Source organism: Phalacrocorax carbo, chromosome Z, assembly GCF_963921805.1.
Source record: "Phalacrocorax carbo chromosome Z, bPhaCar2.1, whole genome shotgun sequence".
Lineage (NCBI taxonomy): Eukaryota > Metazoa > Chordata > Aves > Suliformes > Phalacrocoracidae > Phalacrocorax > Phalacrocorax carbo.
In genome coordinates, this window is record NC_087548.1 from 40,327,644 (window position 1) to 40,353,547 (window position 25,904).

The window sequence follows — 25,904 nt, forward strand, 5'->3', positions numbered from 1 at the left end:
AAGATAACATTAGTTAGGTAATGTTACAAAGGCAATTTCATATTTTCTCTTTTTATAGAGGCAAGATGCTCAGATTTCCTTTAAATTATCTAAAGCTCATTTCATATTACTTAACTCTCAGATAGCTTTGTCATAGTTCATAGTTTATCATTCTGTTTATGCTGTGCAATTAAATAGGTAATTTTATTATTTAAATACATTTTATAAAATTTACCTGTTTGATACTAATTTTGAGAGGTAAGTTTCAACTCATCTCCTTATTAAATTGAATAGTTGAATCGTGTCTGGTGGAATCTTTTAGAGAGCATGACAGAATTCATATTATATGAAGTGAGGACTGTCTAAATAATTAAAAATATTTCAGAACTCTGAAAGTCTCTTACTTTTTTGTTTTGGTTTTTTTTCTTTCCTACCAATCTATATTTCTTTTAGAAAAGATCTCCTGTGTATCCAGAGATTAAGGCTATGCTGAGGGAAATAATTTGCTTTTCTGTGAATATGTAAGGGAAGATCTTGGGTGTTATGAACAGGCATAACTTCACTGAACTCAGTCAGTTTTAGAGGTTACATCAGCTGGTCATTTGACTCTTAATCTATCAACGTTTTTTGTGTCTCATTTCAGAAACAGATTTTTTTTTTTCTTTTCATTAAGGTGTCCACATATGAAACTGTATTTTCTGGCTCCATGTTAAACAGCACTCTCAATACTTGCATAAGAAATTGCATTGGAAACATAGTGTTGTAGGTCTTATTGTGAGATATTTATTTTCTAGTGTCTGAGATAATTTTTTTAATTACAGCTGTCTTAGCTTTATCACTAAAATGGAAATAGATTTTAATTGTTTTTAATGAATAGGTGTGTTTTTTCTCTACCATGCAGAAAGCTTTACAATTTGAATTAATTCTTCTCCAGTGATTCCTGCTATAAGCATATAGATGACAGCATCAAAGTCATCTGGCAAGTGAATATGTAAACAATCTTAAGAGCTTCTGTTGGGTGCTTACCTCTAGAGGGGAACCACAGTTCTAATGAAAGATGTTTGCTCTGTGCAAAATGTACACTGCGTATCTGCACAGTCAGTGAAGTTTTCTTTTACATTTGAAGCTTCTCTCCAGTTGTACTGTAAGTTGTGTTTAATAAGCAAACAGAGCTCACAGCATTTCCTTTCTCTTTTTTAGGCCCAGAAATCATGGATAGAAAGAGCATTTTACAAGAGAGAATGTGTTCATATCATACCCAGCACCAAAGACCCCCATAGGTAACTGCATGCTACTTATATGAAAAATGAAAGTTAATTACAAGAAAATGTCTATATATATGTTGCATACATATGTATATGGATAGAAACAGTTTGTAAAGATTTATTTGATCAGAGGGTGGCTGAATCTGGAGTTATGGATTCCTGTGGGCACTATTTGTTTGCATTTCAAAACTTATTTAATTAAAAAAAAAAAAAGATAAATCAAGCATCTATGTATAATTTCCATATCTTCTTAGTTCAATATTCAGTGCCTTGAATATTTACCTAAATTGGATGCATGACACACAATACAGTCAAAAGAAAATAATTGCAATGAACTACCAGTTTAAAATATGTGCTAGTCCATGCAAAAGCTGATTATTTGGCCTAATGTCATCTGAAGACAGTAGAAAATGTTCTTTAACTTCACTTTGTACACATTTAGAACAAAGCAGGATTTTATGGAAATATAGGAGAGTCCAAAGTAAACAAGATTGAAGAAAGAGAAGGTAATATTTGTATTATATTGCTCCCACAAGTAGAGGCTTTAGATAGCAGGAATGTGGTCAGCAGAGTTGAAAAAGGGGGTTTTTTTTAAGATCTGTAAGCCATTTAAGATAGTTTGTTTCCATGTTTGGTTTACTCAAGTTTTCTGTTTGTTTAATGTCATAGATGTTGCTGTGGGCGTCTAATAGGTCAGCATGTTGGACTGACTCCAAGCATCTCCATTATTCAGAATGAGAAAAATGAAGGCAGGCTTACCCGCAATGACATCCAGTCGGAGAAGTGGTCCATCAGCAAGCACACGCAGCTCAGCCCGACGGACGCTTTTGGAACCATTGAGTTCCAAGGAGGAGGCCACTCCAATAAAGCCATGGTAACCCTGTTTTTCTCTTAGATAAATAATGCTGCTATCTCAAAAAAGGCATTCACAAAGAATAAACAGCATTCTTTCTTAACTTCACTTTAAATATTACTTAGCATAAGACTGTACCATATGTTTTTATGTATCATGTACCAAAGAATTTGTGAACAGAGTTAACTGTAAAAGCTGGAGTGCAGCATAAGAGGGTCTACCTTTATGAAGACTGAATACATGCTGATGTGCTGCTATCTCAATTTTCTTCCAATGGCTAGCCATTCCTCTTTTTCTGAATAACTTGAGAATTCAGCTGTAGTTTCCCATTACTGGGTGTGTCTGCAAGGCTGACAAATTTGAAATACACCAAATTTCTTTTAATAGTCCTACAGATATATATCAGAGGATAGACCAGTTAGAGTTATTTGTTCATCTTTCGATAAAATAAGAGGCCGAGTAAGTGTCTACGATAGGAACTAGGAAATCCCTAGTCTGCCAGATTTCTTTGAGCAAGTCACTTAATCATAATACGATGCTATGGAGCAATACCGAAGTATATTAATTTGAAGCCATTGCTCCACTAAGTTGGAGAGATGTTTTCAGCACCCACGCTAACCCATGCATGTATTTCTTCTATGTGGCATTACATGAAAGGAGGAATCTCTCTGTCTTTATCTAAAATGCAGAACCTGGGACTTTGGGAATGAAAGATGAGTGTGTACCTAGCCCATCGCAGCCAAGACACTGCTTTGAGCATGAGTGAGGGCAGAAGCAGGACCCCTGAGTGCTCTGCAGAATAACCTGCCCAGCAACCCAGTACCATCTTCTTTGCCTGAATTCTTCCCAATAGGTTTCTTAGATCTGTCGTGGTACTAGATGGATAGAGACAATGAAGAGCTCAGGTACTATGCTAGCAAGAGCCGAATATTTTCCTTAGATGATTACACAGGTGCTGGAGATGGAATGATTACTTGAGTGGATGGTTCTGTTCGCCCAGGTGGATGGCTTCTTCTGATAGAAACCAGAAAACACTGTTACACCAAGAAACAAATAGAAAATTGATATCACAGATACCTTACGTTCACTTGACAACCAATCAGATAAAAATCTGCAAGGCCATGGCTAGAGAGAGACTCTTGATTCAGTATGACTCTTGTTTAGTGTGAATAAATTGACACTTCCCTCAGCACTGAAGGGAACCAAACCGTGCTGTTGGTATCTTCACAAGGAGGGGGACCAAAACAGAATGCTTTTCACCTAAACTAATAAAGATTTAGAGATATAGTAACCATCATGCTATTAACTGTACATGGTTACTTTGCATTAAATCTGTCTTTATAAGAAAGGGTAATCACTAGAGCTTTTTGAGTGGTGTCCTTGAAGATCACTGTAAAGCAATAAACTGCCCTGCCCAGCCAAAAGTAGTCTTGGGCAGCCAAAAAATGATGAAGGGTTTAGGGAAGCTATTGATACCAATTTCTCTAGAGGATTTCTGGTCTTTGTTGGGATTCTGGTGTCCTGGCATAGTGCCATAAGAGAGCAGGAGATGCTCCAAGGTGTATGCTGTGTCCTCAAAGAAATATACTTGAAGTAAAGCTGAGGAGATAAAATTGAAGTCAACATGAAGGAAAGAAAAATCTTGTCACAGAGTGCAGTCAAGAACGAAGAATTCAGAAAAAAAGAAGATAAAAGGGGGTTAAAAAACCAAAAGACCTAAATAGCAAGTTAAAACTTAAGAACGAATGCAGACAAAACATTTTTTTTTGCTGGAAGAACTATGGATTCATTTTGACAGTACTAGAATCAGGAAGATAGTTGCATCTGCCATCTATTTATAGTCATTAAACCCCACCTGCAACATGGAAACAACCAAATTCTTAATGAATTGAAGTCTATAAAGGCTCCAGAAAGTCAATCATCCCACTAGTGCTTCAAATAAATCAATTCCTTAAATATCTCTTTAATGGGTGTCCTGCTTGGTTACCACCAATGAGAAAAACATCTTTCGTATGACCAACACACAAATAAGGAGGTTTGCATAACCAGTAATTGTGCATTTTTTTAAAAGGAAACAAAATGAAGAGCTTAGTTACACTATGGTGTGTTTGTCACTGAAAACAGTATGAAGGTGTCCTATTTCCAGCCCCAAACATTATTTTAGGGTAGATTACAGTCGAAAAGCTGCCTGACTAGCTGTTGCCATTTTATTAATAGAAAGAATGAAATTCCTGTCTCTGTATTTACTGGGCACAGGGTCTTTCCCATGACAAATAAAACTTAACAAATCAGAAGCTTTCTGTGAAAGCCAAGATTTTGCTCAGTCAAAGCAACCAACAAATTTTGCCAGGAGAGGAGGGGAAAAAAGAGCATTTAAATTATCCTGAAAAAGCGTGGAAAAAGGAACAAGTACATAATAATCCTTGGAAGTATTCTTGTTTGGGCAACGTATTTTCAAACCCCAAAGCAGAGAAGCTGGAACACCAACAGGGGCAGGAGGAGAGAAAGAAAAAGGAGAAAACATGATAAATGGACATTGCTTCTTTTCTAAAAACATGCTACTTAGTTATTTTCTAGCTACTGGATATCAAATATCACTATAGCATACAAACTGATTTTTGCTGACAATCGTAGTAGGTTAATATTGTGCCTATCAGCTAATAGAACAACCCTATCAAGCAGCAAGATTTAGCAAGCTGACCAACATCAAGGAAAGCCTCAGGGGAAGAATTTGGCATAAAATTCACCACCTGCTCATTACTCTATTTCCTGAGAGGGATGACCACAAATGAAAATTATTAAGCAAGAGAAACACAGAACTGAGTATTATTATCCTGACCTGTGCTAACAGCAAAGCTGGTAAATTTTTCTGAGTCAGGCTACAGGGAATGAAATGGGATTTATTAATGGAAACCATAACCTCGGGTTTGCAATTAGGAAACTGTTAGTTAATTAATGGAACAGCTTAGTGCATGTAAGACTGGCAGATAGTGATTTCCTCCATTAGAAGTAACAGAATTAGATTTTAATAATTGTCGTGGTTTAACCCTAACCAGCAACTAAGCACTATGTAGCCGCTCACTCACTCCCCCCATCAGTCGGATGGGGGAGAGAATCAGAAGAGTAAAAGCAAGAAAACTCATGGGATGACATAAGAACAGTTTAACAAGTGAAATAAAATAAAGTAAAATAGTAGTAGTAGCAATAATAATTATTACTATATATTTTTATATATATAAAAGCAAGTGATGCATGATGCAATGGCTCACCACCCACAAACCGATGCCCATCCCATCCCTGAGCACTGATCACTGCCCCCAAGCCAGCTACCCACAGCTTATATACATCATACATCATGGAATATCCCTCTGGCCAGTTTGGGTCAGCTGTCCTGGCTGTGCCCCCTTTCAGCTTCTTGCGCCCCTGGCAGGGAATGGGAAGCTGAAAAGTCCTTGACTTAGTGTAAATGCTGCTTACCAACAACTAAAACATAAGTGCGTTTTCAGCATGTTATCAACATCTAGTCATCTATCAACATCAGTGTGTTATCAACACGTTAACCCTTCCAATCCAAACCATTCTATGATTCTAAACATTATTCTCATACTAAATCCAAAACACAGCATTATACAAGCTACTAGGACGAAAATTAACTCTATCCCAGCCAAAACCAGGACAGTATCCAGCCCTTACTGTATACCATATACATTATGCCCAGGTTTTACACTTTTCCATACATTCCAATTAATCACCACCACTTTTCCTGTCTTTTGGTAATACACACCACAGATATCATTCCCTACATCTATGAGCCATCCATATAAAATGTTTGTTGGTTTCATTCAGTCCATGCCTTTGGGCTCCATCAGTCATAACAGTCTTGCAGGGCAGGAGAGATGGTATCTGGTGCATGCTGAAGTCAGTTCTGGTTCCATCACTGCTGCACTTTGCTTGGTTTCGTCAAAGTTCATTCTTCATTAATCTGGGTGATTCTTGCTGTAATACTGTTGATATAGCAACCATAGAAGTAATGATGTACAGTATTATATGGCAATCAATATCATACCATTCGGTTCATTGGCTATTTTCACCCAAAAGCAAATCCCAGTGAGGCTTCCCCATCCTTATCACCCACAAAGTGTGTGCAGGTCCTCGAGCAAAACCAATCCCATGAATGGGTTTGCCTTTGCCCAAGGCAGGGTTAACCGGGTGTGCCTTCCCCAGTATATTTTTTATGTGCACTACAGGGACTTTATCCCCTTCCAGAGTACGTAAGAGTTCTGACTGGGCAGGTCCAGCTCGATTGGCAGATCTCCTCGTGTTCACTAACCAGGTGCTTTTGCTAAATGTGTATCCCAGTGTTTGAATGTCCCACCCCACACTGCTCTCAGTGTAGTCTTTAACAGTCCATTGTACCGTTCAATTGTCCCAGAGGCTGGTGCATGATAGGGGTTGTGATGCACCCACTCAGTGCCACGCTCTTTAGCCCAGGTGTCCATGAAGTTGTTTGGGAAATGGGTCCCGTTGTCTGACTCAGTTCTCTCTGGGGTGCCATGTCACCACAGGACTTGTTTTCCAGGCCCAGGATGGTGTTCTGGGCATTGGCGTGGGGCACGGGATATGTTTCCAGCCAGCTGGTGGTTGCTGCCACCATTATAAGCACATGGCGCTTGCCTTGGCGGGTTTGTGGGAGTGTGATACAGTCAGTCTGCCAAGCCTGCCCATATTTATATTTCAGCCATCGTCCCCCATACTACACAGACTTTACCCACTTCGCTTGTTTGATTGCAGCATGGTTCACATTCATGAATAGCCTGTGCAATAGCGTCCATGGTCAAGTCCACCCCTTGATCATGAGCCCATCTTTGTGTTGCATCTCTTTCTTGATGGCCTGAGGTGTCATGGACCCACCAAGCTAGAAATAGTTCACCCTTATGTTGCCAGTCCAGATCCACCCGAGCCACCTCAATCTTAGCAGCCTGATCTACCCGCTGGTTGTTTTGGTGGCTCAGCTCTTAGGGGTGTGGACATCTACATGACATACTTTCACAACCATGTTCTCTAGCCAAACAGCAATATCTTGCCAGATGGGTTTACCTCTGTGCTGCCAGTTGCTCTGCTTCCACTGCTGCAGCCACCCTCACGGGGCATTTGCCACCATCCAGGAGTCAGTACAGAGGTAGAGCGCTGGCCATTTTTCTCATTCAATATCCAAAGCCAGCTGGATGACTTTCACCTCTGCAAGCTGACTTCATTCACCTTCTCCTTCAGCAGTTTCTGTGGCTTGTTGTGTAGGACTCCATACAGCAGCCCTCCACCTCCAATGCTTTCCCACAAGATGACAGGACCCATCAGTGAGAAGGGCATATTGCTTCTCATTTTCTGGCAGTTTTTTATACAGTGGGGCCTCTTCAGCACACGTTACCTCCTCCGCTGGCAATATTCCGAAATCTTTGCCTTCTGGCCAGTCCATAATCACTTCCAAGATTCCTGGGTGAGTGGGGTTTCCTGTTCAAGCCCATTGGGTGATCAGTGTGATCCATTTACTCCCTTTGAACATCCAGCCCAGCACCAGCAGTCATGCTGCCACTAGGAGCTGTGCTTCAGTACCAACCACTTCCAAAGCAGCTCAGATCTCTTCATATGTTGCCAATATCTCTTGCTTCACTGGAGTATAGCAGGCCTTGGATCTTCTGTATCCAAACCCCGTAGGTTGGCCTTGAGTCTCCCCTGGTGCTTTCTGCCAGAGGCTCCAGGTAGGGTTATTCTCCCTGACTGCAGGGTAGAGCACAGTTTTTACATCTTCTCCTGTGCAGACTGGCCCAAGGGCTACTGCATGATTTATCTGCCATCTAATTTGTTCAAAGGCTTGTCGTTGCTCAGGGCCCCATCTGAAATCTTTCTTCTTCCAGGACACTGGATAGAGAGGGCTTATGATTAGTCTGTAATTTTGAATATGCATTCCCCAAAAACCAGCAACTGTTAACAGATATAAATTCCTTAATACCCTCTAGTTAATCTGTTATTATCACAAACCCTTTGTGCCCCACACTTGGTAGCAAAACGGGCTGTCGTTGTTTAATCCCAGCCAGCAACTAAGCACCACACAGCCACTTCCTCACTTCCCAGTCCCGGTGGGATGGAGGAGAGAATCAGCAGAGTAAAAGTGAAAAAAAGCATGGACTGAGTTAAGAATGGTTTAACAACTGAAATAAAGTAAACTAGTAGTAGTAGTAATAGTAGTAGCAACAACAACAATAATAACAGTAACAATAATTATTATTATAATAATAACAACAACAATAATAATAATAAAAACCCAAAGCAAGTTATGTACTGTGCAGTGGCTCACCACTCACTGACTGATGCCTATCCCATCCCCAAGCACTGGTCACCAACCCCCAGCCAGCTGCCCCCAGCTTATATACTAAGCATGATATCATATGGTATGGAATACCCCTCTGGCCAGTTTGGGTCAGGTGTCCGGGCTGTGGCCCCTACCAGCTTCTTATGGGCAGGGCATGAGAACCTGAAAAGTCCTTAGTCCTTGAAAAGTGTAAGCATTACTTAGCAACAACGGAAACATTAGCATATCCCAACATTATTCTTATACTAAATCCAAAACCCAGCACTATATCAGTTACTAGGAGGAAAATTAACTCTATCAGAGCCAAAACCAGGACAGAATTAGATTCTATTAATATCTCTACAAATCTGTTAGTAAATATATGTATTCTTTGCACGTATACTCACAAGCTACAAATGCAGTAATATTATATCAGTTGCCATCAGACAATTAATAATGGCATCTTTAGCTGTGAAAATGAAAATTACACTGAAATTGTACTAGAACACATGGATTTGGAACAAAACAGAAAAGACAATGTAGGTTTACATATTGTTAATAGAACTGCCTGTGTTATTAATTTCATTTCCACAGCCACATAGAACGAAAATTCTCAAGCAGGATGAACTTTGCTGATAACATTGAGTCGTTACGGTATCTTCAGTGGGGCTGCACTAAGCTACTTAAATCAATAATGTGAAGAGCTGAGGGTGCAGCAGATTATATAGAAACATATAGCCGAGATTAGATAACATTGGTTAATGAGATCAGGTACTAAAGAGGCCTTTCCTTCCATCTTCATGTAACCACAGATGATCTTGCAACAACACCGTGGTTTACAGATCTCTATCAATCTCATATTTTCTTTACAAGTGCTCATGCCATTAATATTTAAGAAACATATTTAACAGTTTTACTTTTGACATTTACATTGTTTTCACGTCAGATTTTCAATTTTGACAACTGTAAAAATATCTGAGAGGGATGTGGAGTTACATAAACTTTATTAGCAGCTTTTGCAATAAATCAGTAGATTGAAAAAAGATAGGAAGGTTAATAAAATGTCATCTGCTTATATCAGGTGGCTCTTAGTAGTTTAAGAAATAACATGGATGAGTTAATCTAACTATAAACTGGCAATTTATTACCCTAACTGAAAGCAAATATTAAACTAATATGAGTGATTCAGGTCCAATTATGAGCAGTATTCTGAAAATTTTCAAAATAGAATCTGGTCATTAGTGGACCAGTTAAGACAATCTTGCTGTGTTGCATTTTGCACTGAACTTGTGAGCAAACTAAACCAATTTTTTAAAATTCACTATCTGCCTTTACACACACACACACAAAAAACCTTAACATTCTTTCATTAATTAGTGTGTCTGGATTCCTTATCAACCTTTTTTAAAGGACCGCTTTTTACAGAACTGAAAGTTCTTTGATCATGGTTTTTCAAATTTAGGTGGAAGATGGCTGTTTGAAAAGCTTTAGTGAGTTAAATACATTCCTCCTAATTGAATGCATTCCAGTGATAGGTTTAATATGCACAATAAAAAGCTAACATATGTTTGCAGCTGTAGAAGAAATAAAGTTTACTTCAGTGTAATAAGCTTAACCTTTCTTATGGTGCATGGAAACATGAAAGAACATCAGTAGAATTCCAATTACATAAAAAGTACAGACTTTTTAATATTTAGATACTCAAAATGTTATACTTTATAAAGGATATTTGGAAATCAGCCACATAAAAAGGTATGTTTCTATTTTTAAAATATATTGAGTTTTAACAAAACTGTGTAAAAGGATCTTAAAGTCTGTCAGTGCTTTTGAGAGAAAAAAGAGATAATCCTGTAACTTGCATAAACCATGAAATGGGCATGGTTTTTGTTATAGTATATTAATACTTAAAGAACATTCACAAAATTTAAAAGATGGTGTCTTACGTGGAGAAATGGGGAAAAACCACAGAAAAACATCTATCCAAAGCCCATTTACTTTTATGAGGGTCCCTCCACTGACTATTTAGTGGAACTTGGATGAGGCCTTAAGAAATTAAGAATAATATTATAATATAATAATATATAATAATAAATATAATAATATTATATATAATATAATAATAATAAAGGAACCAGTACAGTTTCACTCTAAGTGACAGTTTTCCATTGAATTCAGTAAGAATTACATCAGGCCTACTTCTTATGTGAAGGTCACACTTTGAGGGAACCAGTCTTTAGCTTGAAGAAGTGTCTACAGTGATAGAAAATTATTTAAGGTAGGTGAAATAGCCGCCCAATAACTGCATGTATCAAAGAGAAACAAAAGAGCAATGTTAGGTTGCAGATCACAAAATGTTCTCTGAAGATATTTTCTTTAAGGAAAAACAACAAAATTCTGAATCTTTCAATTTTTTTCGCTGAGACTGTCATCTGCAATCCTTCACCATGTAGTTTAATGAGACAGCTGTGATTGAGTAACAGAGTAGTAATTTTCCCACTCAGGAATTTCAACTTTTTGCCCTAGGGCATTGGACTCCAACATGCAAGCATCTGGCTGTTTGACTCATGATGGGCACAGTTATTTTTTAGGAAACTACTTGTTAAAACAGTGAAACAACTATTGGCATCAAATGGCACCCTTGCTGACTATTCCTGTGCTCGTTTAGGGATCAAATGAGCATGACAGCTTGAACTTGATGATTTATTATTTCACGGTGTTATGCCTATGTCAGTCACATTGGTCCATATGTTTTGTGGTTGGAAACTGTACTTTTGCTTCCCGTCTTGCCCTGCTCTGCTGTCACATAACAACTGAATCTTGCGTCCCAACCATACACTACTCCCATAAAGAAGGGATTAAACGATTTACCATTAGAACTGATCATTTGTACAGCTGACAGACACACCAGACATGGAATTTCAGGGTAACAGAGCAGTGGTTTAGCTTAGATTTACATTTAAATATTGAATCTGCCTCTAGTGGCTACAGCAAAAGAATTCAGGGACAGCAGAAATACTCATTAAGATTCTAAACAAAAACTGAAAACACCAAATATTCTGCTACCAGATTGAAAGAAATTATTTTTTAATATAGACAAAAATAGCCTTAGAAGTGTTTATTCATAATTTAATGCACACTTTGAAAGTGACGACAAAAGAATTCTCTTGTACATACTAGTTAACATGTTAAGTAGTGGTAAAAGAGTGATCCCAATCACACCAAACTGAAAATGGCTTTTTTAAGAGTGAAAATGAAAGAGACAGTCATAAAAATTTAGGCCTATGCACAAAAAAAAGAAAATCATGTTTGGCACTAGTGCCCTTCTCAAAAAACTTCTAAAAAGTAAAGCTTGTCCATGATGATTTAAATTTTAATTTACATGAAAAAAAAATTCAGATTTATTTTTAATTGTTTCCTCTTTATAAAGTAAAATGAATTCTTCTTCATAAGTATACTAATAAATATAGAGTTATTTGTGTACAGTATAAAGAACAAGCAGTTGTTTATAATGAAAGGTGGCCACATTTCAAATAAATGTAAGAAAATATTTCATCTAACTTCACGATTCACTATAAAGGTTTATATTTATTGAAATTCAGAGCTATTAGTGGTTAAGAAAATAAAAGAGATTTTTGCCAATTAATACATGTGCTTAAGAAGGTTGGGACAATGAAGTCACACATGTTGGGGTATAAAACAATGTTAAAGAATCAAAACACAGTCACTGTCTGGATTAGGTAATACACATCTGATGCCATTTGTGCCTTCGTCCTAATATCACCCCAGATGATGCAGTGGCCTCTGTTTTCAGCAAATGTATATGGCCACTCCTAATACTAATTCACTTTAATTATCTTCTTAAAACTCCCAGTCTCTCTTCACCAAAAAACAGAGTAAGGTACCAGTGATCCCAAAACCTAATCTCCATAATTGGGCCAGCAGAGGTTTCATATAGGCCCCCTGAAGGATGTTGTCTATTTACTAATGCCTGTGGTGTTAACAAGGCATTGCCCTTTGCAACTTCAGCTTTCCCTAATGGCAGAGTAAAGGGTATAAGGAGCAGCCTCCTTACAGCCCCTCTGGTGTGTTAAAACTTTGACAGCCCTTGAATCCTAATCAAAATTATTAGCTTCACCATCTGATCAATGAGATCAGGTGCCATGGAAGATTTTCGCAACTCCCAAACAGAATTGGTAGCTACTGAGATGCAGTTCATGCATATATAAGCTCGAGGGTACATTATTCTCTTGCCAGACATGAATATTGTATGTTCTTTGTCCATTAGCTGTCATGAATTTGCTTGTCTGCTGCAGAAAGCATTGCTGCTCCACTGGAGTGAGCGTGCATTCACAAGTTCTTGCTCAGCTTTCAGTTTGGCTGTGCCACCCTTGCTTCCCTATGAATATTTGCCCAAATGGGCTTCTGCTTCCAGAAATGTTAAGAATGGCTGTTTACTGCGCAACAACCCATTCTTGGAAAGAAAGCTTTGTAATAGCAATTTCTTCTGGAAAAATTCAACCCCTCATTTCTTATTCAACTAGAAAGGAGTCCACTTTACTGTCATATGGTTTACTAAAACAGAACGATCTTTTGGCAAGAAATACTGATTAGACATGTTAAAAAAGGGACAAAATTATTACATACTATATGTGGATATTATACTACCTAGCATGATACAATAAATAGTTAGAACTAGGCATTCCTAGTTCCTCAGGCTGAAATGAAAGTGCCTGTGTTATACACCTGATGGCTCTGCTGACAACACGTCAAAGACTACTGAAGTAACACTATATGCATTGGTTCAGTCAGAAGTTTGCTAGATGAGTGGCTTTCTATAACCTGTTTTATTCAGCTAAGAGGGTCCTTCCAGATCTTACCAGCTATAGAAATAATTTTGTCCTCTTACGGCACATTACTGCTATGCAGCTAGAATTCAAAAAAGTATCTGCGCCCTGTCATGGGCTTTGTGAAACCCTTCGTACATCAGCAACAGAAAGAGCAGGAGAAAGATCCCTGAGAGCAAGGCTTGTCGGGAAGAGACAGGTATGTGTGTCACATGGTCGTGCTGTAGAAATTTTGAAGACAGTTGTTATCTTTGAGCACACACAGATGGGCATGATATCCCTTGGGGCAAAATGCTACAGATGTAGCACAGAAGAACCAAGAACTGGAAGTGTGTAAATGTGTTTCAAAGCACTTTTAGGGTCCTGTGCTTTGTTATGCAAATTCATGAATCTATAGAAACCGGTCTGTAGGTCGTAAGTTAACATACACTCATCTGAAAAGTACCTGTTTTGTAGCCTTGCTCAGTTAAAATGTCTGTGCGTTTGAACAACCAAGATTGTTTCTGTTATTTCCTACCTTTTGAGATATTTGTTAATTCGAAAATAAGATACAAGTGAACACAGTTGTGACTCTGACCACCTAGGTCATCTTTGGCAGACCACTTAAATTTTTGCTCCAGTTTTTGCATCCATAAATTAAAGGCATTTATCTTTCAGGCATTGCTAAGCATACTGAAACAATTACTGACATTAATGACTTAACTTCCTAAACAAGAGAAAATTGCCCAGCCTGTGAATCAAAAGTGTTCCATTATTCCTAGTTCCCTAGTTTCCTAACTCCTGAAAAATTGTCAAATTAGCAATTAGTTACTGCTTTTGTCATAAAAGTTGCCTTTTTCAGGGATCTATTGGACATAGATCATATGTATTAGGAACTAGTGGGTATAACCAATCTCTTTTTTCTCTACTACTGCCCTTATTTCTGCAGTATGTACGAGTGTCTTTTGACACAAAGCCTGACCTCCTTCTGCATCTGATGACCAAAGAGTGGCAGCTTGAGCTCCCTAAACTTCTCATCTCTGTGCACGGGGGCCTTCAGAATTTTGAACTTCAGCCAAAACTCAAGCAAGTCTTCGGAAAAGGTCTCATTAAGGCTGCTATGACAACTGGAGCATGGATATTCACTGGAGGAGTAAACACAGGTAACAGCAACATTGAAATGAAAGCACAGTGGCATCTATGAGATTTCATCACAGAAAAAAGTTAGAACTGATGAGACTAAGAAGCCATTCCATGGTTTTTTTTTTATTAGTGTTGGCTGTACTATGTGCAAACAAAAAGAAAAATGCCAAGTTGATACCAGCCTACCAGCTACCAGGAACTAAAAGGGTTGCTAAAGCATGAAAAGCACACTGGGAGCTGCAAATAAGGCCTCCTGTGAAGCAACTATATTAGTATATTGCCAATGAAGATTTTGTAGCATCAACAGTAAGCTACAGAGAGGGACTGCTAACTAGAAACCAAAGTCAAACTGTTACTGTATAAAACCATAAACATCTTCATCCAGAAAAGACCTTTATTTTATCCTATGAGATGATCTGGAATATGAAAGGGAAAAAGGCTCTGTTTTGTGGATGACTTCTTCTTGTAGACAGCCTAACCTAATTTTTTTTATTACCCCTGCAGCAAGAGTGATAACATTGCCATTTCTATTCAAAGTTAAGAACATCTATAACATACCATATGGGTGACCTAATGACCCAAGACAGCAGCTGGCCCAGCTCTGCTGGGAGACAGCATGTAGGTTTTGGAAATAAGCTGCAAAACATAGTTCCCTGGATATAAAAGATTGGACAGTGGCTTCCCAGTTACCCTCCCTGAAGAAGGCAGAAAGGAGGAGAGAGTCAGGAGAAAGTCAAAGAGTTCTGCTAGAGGTAAATGCAAAAAGTTTTTGCTAGGACATATACTTGTAAATTCTTATGTTATTCTCATTTGCTGCAGTAACAAAGCTGTAATTTATTATTTCAGTAATCCCACAAAGTGTATCCTCTTACTGTCTATGGAAAACATTGTAATCACTCTATCATGCATTATTTTTAGTGCATTGTGGATCAACTCTTGCATATTTGAATATGAATGCTTAATAGAAGTCTTGGGCTTTTTAGTTTCCAAAGCACATCAAATTTAAAACAATATTCATTTTTATCACAGCAGCAATACAAATAGCAAAGAAGATAGCTTCTGGAGTGTTAGGTAGGTAAATAGACAGACTCACATGAATGTAATATCCCCCACATCTCTGCAGAACAAGGAAGAAAATCAGATTAAATACTGACCTGTGTACTCTGGTGATAATAGTTATGTTAGTTGCCAGATACTCTTGTAGTGATGATGGCAAAGATAGATTTTACATCAAAAGCACATTAGAAAACTGTAGATGTTGTATACTCATTGCAGTGGATTACCACAGGAACTGTAGAAATCAAACTACAGAAATTTTGTATTGTATATTGTATATATATTTGTATACTGACTATAACATTTGCATTTACTAAATTAACAACTGCTTCATACCATTTTTCAAATCATCATAGTTGCAAAACACAAAATGATACAAATGAACCAGGAAAGTCATCATAATTACTGTTGAAAAGGATTTTTTTTCTGGTAATCAAAAATTACCTAGACAAAACAATGATGTTCAAGTTGCCGTGTTTTATTTTAAAAACATATAATACCAGAAGCAGTTCTGCATTATCAGTTACCTCTCATTGCTGGCTTTGATTCCTGAAGCAAAGCAGTTGATTGCTCAAGGTCTAGGTTTTCAAGCTGTGTAGGTGAAAATTGTTTTATCTTTACGTGAAATTGTACAAATTGATAATTTCTGAATAGAGTCTGTTCTGTTGATGATTAATTTTTAAATCAGATTTCTCTTAAGGAAAAGTATAATTGAAAAATCCTTAAACACTGCTGTTGGACTGAGGATCAGTGATGTGACAGGGATGGTGTATACCTGGCTATAACCGTGACTGTTAAATGACTTAAACAAATTGTTCTGAATATTCATGTCATGCTGAAAGCTGATTATTCTAAATAGCAGTTTTTGCAGTCTGGACAGATTTTCTGCTTTGAATCCATTGGGTTGCTGGATCAGAGCCAAATTCATAGCTGATTGCATGTACAGGGTTGTGTTTTTTTTTTCCTTTTCCACCACAGGAAGGAAATTAGACTCCACGACTTAAAGGATTTGTTAGGTTGTGGGGCTTTTTCTTACATGGTTCATTTATGGCGCAGAAAAACTACGGCTAAAATCACATCTATTGTGTGACTGTTGTAATTCCAGTCCAGCGATCTTGAAATTGTGCAGTCTGAAAAAGAAGCAAACACAGAAACTGAGTAACAGATAATATCTGCAGCAAATCCACAGGAATCCTTCAGTGCAGCCACACCACAAAAATTGTTATTGATACACACATAGAAAAATTATTTTATGAAAAGGAAGGAGGAATGGCACTTGTGCTCTTCACAGAGGTACCACTGAAACACTGACAGAGCTGGCCTAAAGCATACAAGGAGCATTATCAGAAGGCACCTGGAAGAGAGCTGGGGAGCAGTCGTTCTCTATGTATTAATTTCTGTTTTCTCACTGATCCCCAGGGGGGTTTCTAATACTCTACTGGAAGCTATCACAGGTGACTGAGTTTGTTTGGAAAGAATGATAGAATAGCTCACACAGAGTAGTGTAATGATATTTTCACATTTCCACCCTGTATTCAGACAGAAGGGAACATTTGTGTGTGAGCTACAATTTTGCGGGGAGTATGGGAGGTGGAGTTAATTCCTGTGCTTTTTTGTATGCTTGGGAAGGATACAAATGCTTGCATGCACATACGTTTGTGAACATAAGTGCAGATAAACAAATTACAGTCAGCTGTCAACATTTCCATTCTTATTTTTAGAGCTGTGTAATTTTTTCCTTGCTACTTCATTTAATTTTTTTTTAGATTAGGTAAAATGGACGTACAATATAACTGTAATAATAACCAATAGGAATATATTCATAGCTTTACTTAATTGTAAGTATATGAATAGGCTTTCCCTAAAAAAGAATTCTATATTAAATCCATACCATAATGAACAAAAAGGACATAATTATGAATTTCTATTTTATGCTGTTTTTTTACCAGGAGTCATTCGGCATGTTGGAGATGCACTGAAAGATCATGCCTCAAAATCTCGAGGGAAGATCTGCACCATTGGTATAGCTCCCTGGGGCATTGTGGAAAACCAAGAGGATCTGATTGGCAAAGATGTAAGACCTATAGATCACCTCCAATATATATAGATCTTACAGGTTTTTTTCCTTTCCTCTCCACCCTTCACTTAACAATTCTTCATAGAATTAATGTCTACAGCAAAAAATCAATACTAATACAGGTTTTCCATTATGGTTGATAGCAGTTTTGACATGGCAACAATAAAAATCCCTGTACATTATTTAAAAATAAATTATAAAGAAATTTCATTAAATGCTATTCTTGAAAAAATATTAATTTCATCCTTAGAACACTATGAACCCTGAAAAGTGCCTAAGAAAACACTGATTGCAAAACTTCAAGTCTCATTTATTTTGAAACAATACTATGATGCGTAGGTTAAATTCAGAGTTGCAGACTGTCCCCTGTATAATATATTCCATCCTATACATTTTTATTACTGCAATTGTGAAGAGTCTTAAAATGTATTGGTCATGAGATCAGACCTCAAAGAATCATTACTTCAGTCACCTTCTGAAGGGCAGAGTTGGTGTTTCTTGTACTCTCACCTAATTCTTCTCTTTTAAACCTATCCCGTCAGTCAGAAAGATTAAGTCCATGATTTTAAATACATGAATAGTTTACTTACGCTGGTTAAATGTTACCTGAAGCTTTTCTGAGCCCTTTTATTTCCTCACCTCTGGTTCATTCCCAAGCAATCTCCTGAGCACCACTGGCTAACTTTGAATGGAGAATAGATAGAGTCTTCATTCTGCATAATGAACCTTTTTTCTTGTCTACATTACTCTGAACCATTCTTGTGTGTATGTTCATCCATTAGCAAGCTGGGGAGGGGAGAAAGATTCAGTTAGGTCAGAAGGAATTACAATGAGTATGAAGAAATTGATGCAACTGGAATTCATTGCAATTCACTATTCAGGTATAGCCATTAGGGGGAATTGTATTAGCATGGGTTTTTGTACTCTAACACCACCAGCGTTTGTATAATAGCGTTACCAATATATTCAAACAACCAGGATGGGACTTTGCAGCAGTAATTCTGAGTCACTAATGGACTCTTCTCAGATGCAGTGTGAAAGGTGGCTAGCAGAAATAGCTGGTCACAAAGATGCAGTGTGTGTTGTTAAAGAAGTGTAATGTACACATGGATTTCAAGTAAGCAGTCTTTACTGACTATGTGTGGAGTTCTGGAAGTATTGCAAGAAGGTGGCAAGAAAGGACATTAAATCAGTTGTGAATTTTGGGACATTGTCATTCCTCCATTAGTTAGTTCCACCTGTTGGACAGCTACCTACCTCTGTTCCCAGCTAGTCACCATCTATTAAAGGGGCTCTGAAGCCTTCTTGTATAGAAAGAGCTGAAGAAGTTGGTTTCACAGCTGTTCCAACCAACTGGAGCAGCACCCTGCCCCACCCCCTGCCCCACCCCAATTTCTGATTTCTTTCAGAGATGTCTTCCACTAAATATCCTTCCTAATTTAACAGGAAACCAAGAAGTTGTACGCTAACTTTTTTTTTTTTTTTAAATAAAAAGCTTTCTGGTAAATCAAAACAGGTTAATACTTAGTCTGGTCATCAGACAGAAATTGACAAAAGTTTAAAAAACAGTAAAGACAAATTTAGATAAAGACTTCCATTAATGCAGTCACAATTATATCAGTAGGATTACAATTACAGGGTCATTACTAAGGACAAAAGTAGTTCCAAAATGTATCTGTGATAGATAAAATTGAAACTTTTCCCCTGAACCTCCTGGCCCATAATATTTTCATAAAGTGATTGATCAGTGGCATGATGCAATGCTGAAAAACTTCTGGTTTTAGCCATCTCTAATACACATGTACCACTATTGCTTTATGCTTACCTATGTTGAATTTCATCTTCCATTTTATTGCCTAGTCAGGCTGCTTTATGAAGACCTTCTTTAACTCTTCATAGTCCACTGAAAAAAAAAAGTAAGCTTTTCACACCCCTATTAACCCCAAATCCCTTAAAACTGTGTGGAACAGAACATGACCAGCTTGAGGTAGGCCACTTATGTCACTAAATCTTCTTAGTAACACTCAGTCTTTCCAAAAATTAACTTCCTCTTCTTACTGTTTTCCCTCCCTTCCCCTCAGCTTTCCCCAGTTACTAATCCCTCAAAGGACTTTCCCTCTTATCCAATACGTGCAGTTTTTTTAGAAGCATTTGGTGAGGAAGCTTTTTGAAAGTTTTTGAAAATCAAACTATACTGTATTGACTGGTTCATTAGAGATGAATGCTGTTAAATGAACCAAGAAGGGGAAATATAAATAGTACCATAAGCATGTAAAATGAATCATCATTAAGCAAGAAACAAAAGCTACAAAGGATTATGCAGGAGTCAACCAATAGTAAAAGGCCTGTCGAGCTCTGGCAGCCATGAGGCTTTATGCCTATATGCGCTATGTCTAGTTAAATTATGATCAGAACTGAAGAGTTGTCAAAACATACCCTTCCAGCATCAGATAGATAGAGAAATGTGTCTTTAGTAATGGGATTTGGGGAGAAGGGGTGGGGGGAGGAGTTACTGCCATTGCACATACCCCAGCGCATGTTGCCTCTGTGTGCCTCGTGGCAAATCAGACATGCCCAACAGAGCTGTGCCTCTGCTAATGCTCCAGCCCTTGCCTGACTCTGTGAATCTTGAAGTTATAGCTGAGGGGTTTTATTCCATTTACCACACCAGCCAAATCAGTCAGCTTTTGGGAATCCCAAGGGCTTTCCTCAGAGCGATAAAGAGAACTGGCCAAGTTAAGCAAAATATTACTGTTGTTCGCTATTATTTGTTATATTGTGATGGTTAAAGATCCCTAAAGAGACTTGTCTTACTGCACTACTATAAAAGCAGTATAGCAGAAAATAGTGCCCCTCTTAACACACCTAGATTCTAATTTAAAACCAAAGCATGTAAGGGAGAGGTAGGTAGTTGCCTTATTTCCAATTTTCTGGTAGAAGAACTGAGAAAGTAAGGTGGCTTGCACAGTCTTGTAGAAAATCTGGATTATAAACAAGTTTCTCCCTGCATACAGAGCCATTCCTACTTTTGAAAGAGTGCACTTCATGACCCTTCGTAGCATGCATGTCTTTCCTTTCAGTGTCTGTTCAGTCCTCATTTGGGTTTAATTCTTAGTCACTTCAATAGGAACAGTGAACAGTAGGAAAGAGAACACTGATTTTAGTACTTTCTTTTTGCTCAATGAAATAATTCAGATAGGTTTTATTTTTAGTCCAAAAAAGTTAGTATTTGAGAGCTAAATCAAAATATGCTTATATTGTGCCACTCAGTGAAAAGGACATTTCCAGCGTACTGTGATATGTCATCGGTCAGGCAAGATGCTCTAGTATATAACCTGCTAACTTAAACAGAATGCATTTTTTTTAGTAATTGAAGTTTTAAGAAAAAAAAAAAATCTTTTTCTTACCAAAGTAATTGAAATTAAATTTTAACTTCTGTGCTGCTATGCTGAATCACTACAAAACCCATGACACCCACTTGTGCATGCCTGCTATAAAAATCTTTCCATACATGGATCCAATAGGTTGACATAAGAAGTAATTCCTAAATTCTCTCCAAAATTCTTAGGTTTTATCTGTCTCCCTTAAAGTACTTTTATAGTCATGGATTATAGTGTGTTTCTCTCCCTGTATTGCTTCATTGGTCTTCTGGTTATGCTCAACAAATAGAGTATGGCAAAACTAAAGCTCAGGAGAAATTTTGGAAAAAGTAAAATTATTTTTAATAACGGCTTTAGCCAGTGAAAAGGAAGCGATAGTGGTCAGCTTTTATCATTTAGTGCAGCAGAATGCACAACACAAAATATAAGCCTAATCTGTAGACTTGTGCATAAACAGATAAGAGTGCTACATAAAAGCAAAAATTGTTATCAGAAAGAAAACTACTACCTCAGAGCAAATTTATATCTACATAATATATATTTGTAATACAAATATATATTTTATAATATATAATGTAGTATCCATTATATTATATATCCTTCATCTATGTTATACTTTATTTTTATATGTATATGTATATATATATGTATGTATAAACCCCTTTCATGCACTCTGTGTTCCAGAATAAATTCTATTTTTCAGTTCCTAGAACTCAGATGTTAGAATCACAGACATTGCCAGTTGTAGATGTTCTTTATGGACTTCACTAATAACAGATACCTGGTTTTTGTACTGTTTAGAATATTCAGAAAAAATAAATTTAATAAAACTCAAGCAATGAGAATACTGCTACTTGAAACCTACTTTCCTATACAGCTGAAATCATAAAAATAAGGAGCAAATATTGTCCCTTTTTATATGAAAGCTAAATTTATATTGGACTAAATATAAGTTGAATCCAAGCATTCATAGATATTCCTTTTGTTAAAAAGTAACGCCTGGCTTTCTCAGTCTGTTTCTAGATAATGTTTCTGATTTATTAAAGACTGCAGTTTCAGAGTAACAAATTTTTGTATTAGTGCTGTTGCTCAATTTTGTAACTAGAACTGGAGATAAGAACATATCATCTGCAGTTTTCTCAGGGATGCTCAAACGGTACTCACAGGAGAACTCTGCAGTCTTGCTCTGCTTGCTCAATTATATCTTCAGCTTTTTTCAGTGTCAATTGGGATGGTGGAATAGGGAGAAAATTTAAAAGCTGGAAGGTTATATGTACTTCGGAGAGCAGGGTCACAAGAGGAAAGTTAGAAGTCAGCCTGTCATGGAGCAGGTGCTAGCATGAACTTCTCAAAATCCCTGGACAATAAAAGACTAGACAACTTCTTCAGGAAAAGTGGGAACCTTCCATGTTGTAGTGGGTCACCAAGTAATTATTAATAAGTTAACAACACGATTACATCATAACTCAATGCTGTTTCAGAAAGAAAATGCTGGAATTTAGTAACAGGACTTGGGAATCATTCATTTTAAGCCTCTGGGCACAGGTGAGGCCAATATCTAGTTGTAAGACAAGTCAAGGAAAGAAGAACAAACAGGAGGTGCTGCAAACATAACCAATGAGGAAAGCTTAAATCTTAAAGAACTGGAATTGTTTACTATGTATGACAGATGTACTAACCAAGAAAGGTTTGTTTTCCTCAACACACTAAGTCCTGCCCACACCCCTCTCCCTGATCCCATCAGTAAATGCTTTATTATAAAGGACTTAACTCTGCCATTACCAAGTCCCGTTCATTTTCAGAATACCACCTACCTCCCTGAGATTACCAAAGATTATCCAAACCAGAAAAAGTGTGCATTCAAGAACTAGCATCGCCATAAAATTAGTGTCTCCTTACCATTCAGGTATACGAAAAAAAATCATAACGCTGTCAAGTTTGGTAAGTATGTAGCCAGAAGTCACTACTTTAGAACACAGTCTTTATAACATGTTTCTGTGAGTCTTGTCAGAAAGACCAGCGTTCGTATGGAAAAGAGATTAGGCTTTCTCATTGCAAACTACAGGGTGGGAAGCATGCCTGGGGTGAAGCTGGGGACTGGCATATTTGGAGCATATATGAAGAATCTGGACCATGATGCTTCCAGGGTCCTCTAAATTAAATCAGGAACTACTCTATTCCCTGGTGTACCCCGGAACAGTGAGGCTGCAGAGAAGGCTTAATTTGAACAACAGCTACTACTTTTTGAGAAGCAAAGCACACATCTCTTTCCACCACTACTCTGAACACACTAAGTGTGTTGTAAATTCTTTGCCTTCACCTAGACTGCTCAGATTCATGCGTTGGATCTCATGACACATGCGTTGCCTGTGGTGAGTTACCCTGAGTGATTTTTCAAGTGCTGTCCCTGAGTTGGGTGTCATGTGCCCACAGGGAATGTAAACAGAGTATAACAGTACTTTCAGTTCAAGCTGGCTGCCACCTCAGGGTGCAAAGGCAACTGCTGGGGTTAGCCCAGCTCCTCACCTATTGACAGAATGCCCTCAGCCCGTGCAGCATGAGTACTGCTTCACAGCATGGCTGCTGTCACATTCATTAACCTATATTTAGAGGGGTTGTCTTGAGCGTAAATGCTTCCTTTCAACTCTGCAGAGGAAGATGCCAGGGGTTATTATGCCCTCTTCTCAATGCAGAAAGAGGATTAGAAGACATTAAAGTCAAAGTTTTCCCAACCTTTTAACTTGCCTGTGAAATGTAAGGGATTGAAAAGAACAAAGGAATGGGAATTGCAAGAGTGAGAAATTGAAAATCTGCTGAGTGTTGTGGAAAAGCAATTCACCTCAAGGAAATAGCCTCAAAGCATAGGATTTTCTTGCCTTCCTGAAGATTTTGATTATCCTTTAATCAGGAGAAGAGTCTGACAGTGTAGTTTGCAGAATTTATCATTAAAAAAAGTATTTCAGCTGTTGAACTGTGAGTGTTGTATTCTCATTTTCACGTCTATAAAATTTATTAATAATATTCACCTTGGAGCTAAACAGCAGACACAGAGCCAAAGTGGAGCCTTCTAATCTGCCCTGCAGCAGCATTGCTAAGCCAATGTGTGGAGCCTTTGGTGCTGCAGCTCATTAGAACTGCAGATCAAGCTGTCACCATGAGAAAGTTTTGAGCTGTAGCTCTTGGGGATAAACCACAAGCTGTCAGTAGAATTGCATCCACAGTGGCTTATAATTATACAATGAACAGGCAACTCAAGTCATTCCTCTTCTATCAGATCTTGCTGGCCTATGCACTCTATATATTGAGAGGTGGGACAGGTATCAGTTTTAAAAATCTGTAACTGTTTTAGTTTTATTTTTTTTGATTCCTAGGCATGTGAGAAAGAACCTTCTTTTTCTTCCTGACTGTGGCATGGGCTGTATGGCTTCTGCATCTGTAGAAGCTGGTTAATAAACATATTCCAGCTGTGTATTTTTGTTAAGCTCTATGCACCTGTAGAATAAATATTTTATGAACGGGGCACCAAAAGAAACAGTATAAAAGAAACTTGAGCCAAAGTTGTCACCTGTCCTCACAGTGGAGTACACTGCCTTGCTGTTGGTCAGCTGCCCTCCTGGTCGTCTTAGAACTATTTCCTCCATTTTGCAGGATGAAAAGCTTACAGAGTACCCTCTGTGTGACAGTTTGTAACAGCAAAAGATGTCTGTGGGTTTCTACTTGCCATCCAAGAGTTGACCAACAGGCTGCAAGCATTTGCAAGTGAAAATAAGAGAGAGAGAGATCTCTGGCCAAAGAATTACTAACATATATTATCTATAAAGAACTATGTGTCAGTTAGAGAGTTTTTTAAAATAACAAAAAGGGAGAAAAGCTTAGGAAGAAATTAGTAAGTTAGTATATTTCTGTCCACAAGCATTTTTGTCAAAACATAAAAGTACAGTTTTGTGCATTAGAAAGCACTAGATTTTGTTAGATTTGCAAAATGAACAATGCCAGAGCTGTGAAGAAAATTCCTTGCAGATGAAGTACAGCCCTGCTGAGTAACAAGTCAGTTCAACATTTCTTCAGCTAGCGCTTCATTTTACAAATTCTCTGGGGTTTTGTCTTTCAAAAAAAAAAAACAACCAAACAACCAAGGCATATGTAAACAATGCAGGGAACAATAGTTCTACAAATGTCTTTGAATGATCAGCCAGGATCCCTTGACACACCACCAATTCTTCTGACACATCAGTGCAGTCTTACTTACGTCACTGGAGACCCACCAAGTAATGGACAGCCAAATGTGGCCCAGTGCTATTATTTGGTCTGTCTGGAGGCTATGACTGGGATAACTCTGCAACAATTTACTCTGTTTGTCTTCAGAGGATTTTCTCCTGATGAAAATAAATCTAAGGAAGCGTAGCAAACTCCCCATTGAATGGAAACTTTCTAAAGCTCTTGTAAACACAAGCAGCAGCCTTTGTACTATGCTAAGAAGGGGCAAATACTTTCTTCCAAGGAAATGGACAATGTGGTGTAATATCATCTGAATACCTCTCCAAGAGTGGAACTCACCTGTATTGGTGTGTCTGCAGAGGACCTCCTGTGCTGGTGGCTCTGAATGAGCTAGAAGAGGGGGCGTGGTGCTGGGTGGGGTCTGTGAAGGAAGAATCAAATATTTTGATCAGATGAGGTTAGGATTTATGGCAACACTATTGAAAGCAGCAGACAGGGTGTACAGTATGTGTGTGTAGTCACACAGACCTTTGAAGGACTGACAATTAACTGAACATAACACCTAAAAGTGGCCATTGATGCTATTGAAACAGATTACGGTGGAAAATGCTTTAAGCAGTGTCTGGGTCTAAAAGGTCAGTGTTTACAAGAGGTGGCCACACTGGTTTAAGTGCTAAGGTTATGTTCTGTTTTACACATAGAAGACAGCAGTGCTTGAGTGCAATACTTGTAACAATTTTGATTTTTTTCTTTTTCTTTTGTAT

The 25,904-nt window shown here is 37.9% G+C and overlaps 1 protein-coding gene across 1 annotated transcript in view; it reads left to right on the forward strand.

The window, feature by feature from the left end:
* The first annotated feature begins 2,039 nt into the window (after positions 1 to 2,039).
* Positions 2,040 to 25,904, forward strand: part of TRPM3 (transient receptor potential cation channel subfamily M member 3) — a 154,160-nt gene continuing 130,295 nt past the window's right edge. The window contains exons 1-3 of the mRNA XM_064438346.1: positions 2,040 to 2,118; positions 14,216 to 14,429; positions 17,415 to 17,539. Of these exons, the coding sequence (XP_064294416.1) occupies positions 2,116 to 2,118; positions 14,216 to 14,429; positions 17,415 to 17,539 (342 nt within the window). The 5' untranslated portion in view covers positions 2,040 to 2,115. The remainder of the gene's footprint in view (positions 2,119 to 14,215; positions 14,430 to 17,414; positions 17,540 to 25,904) is intronic.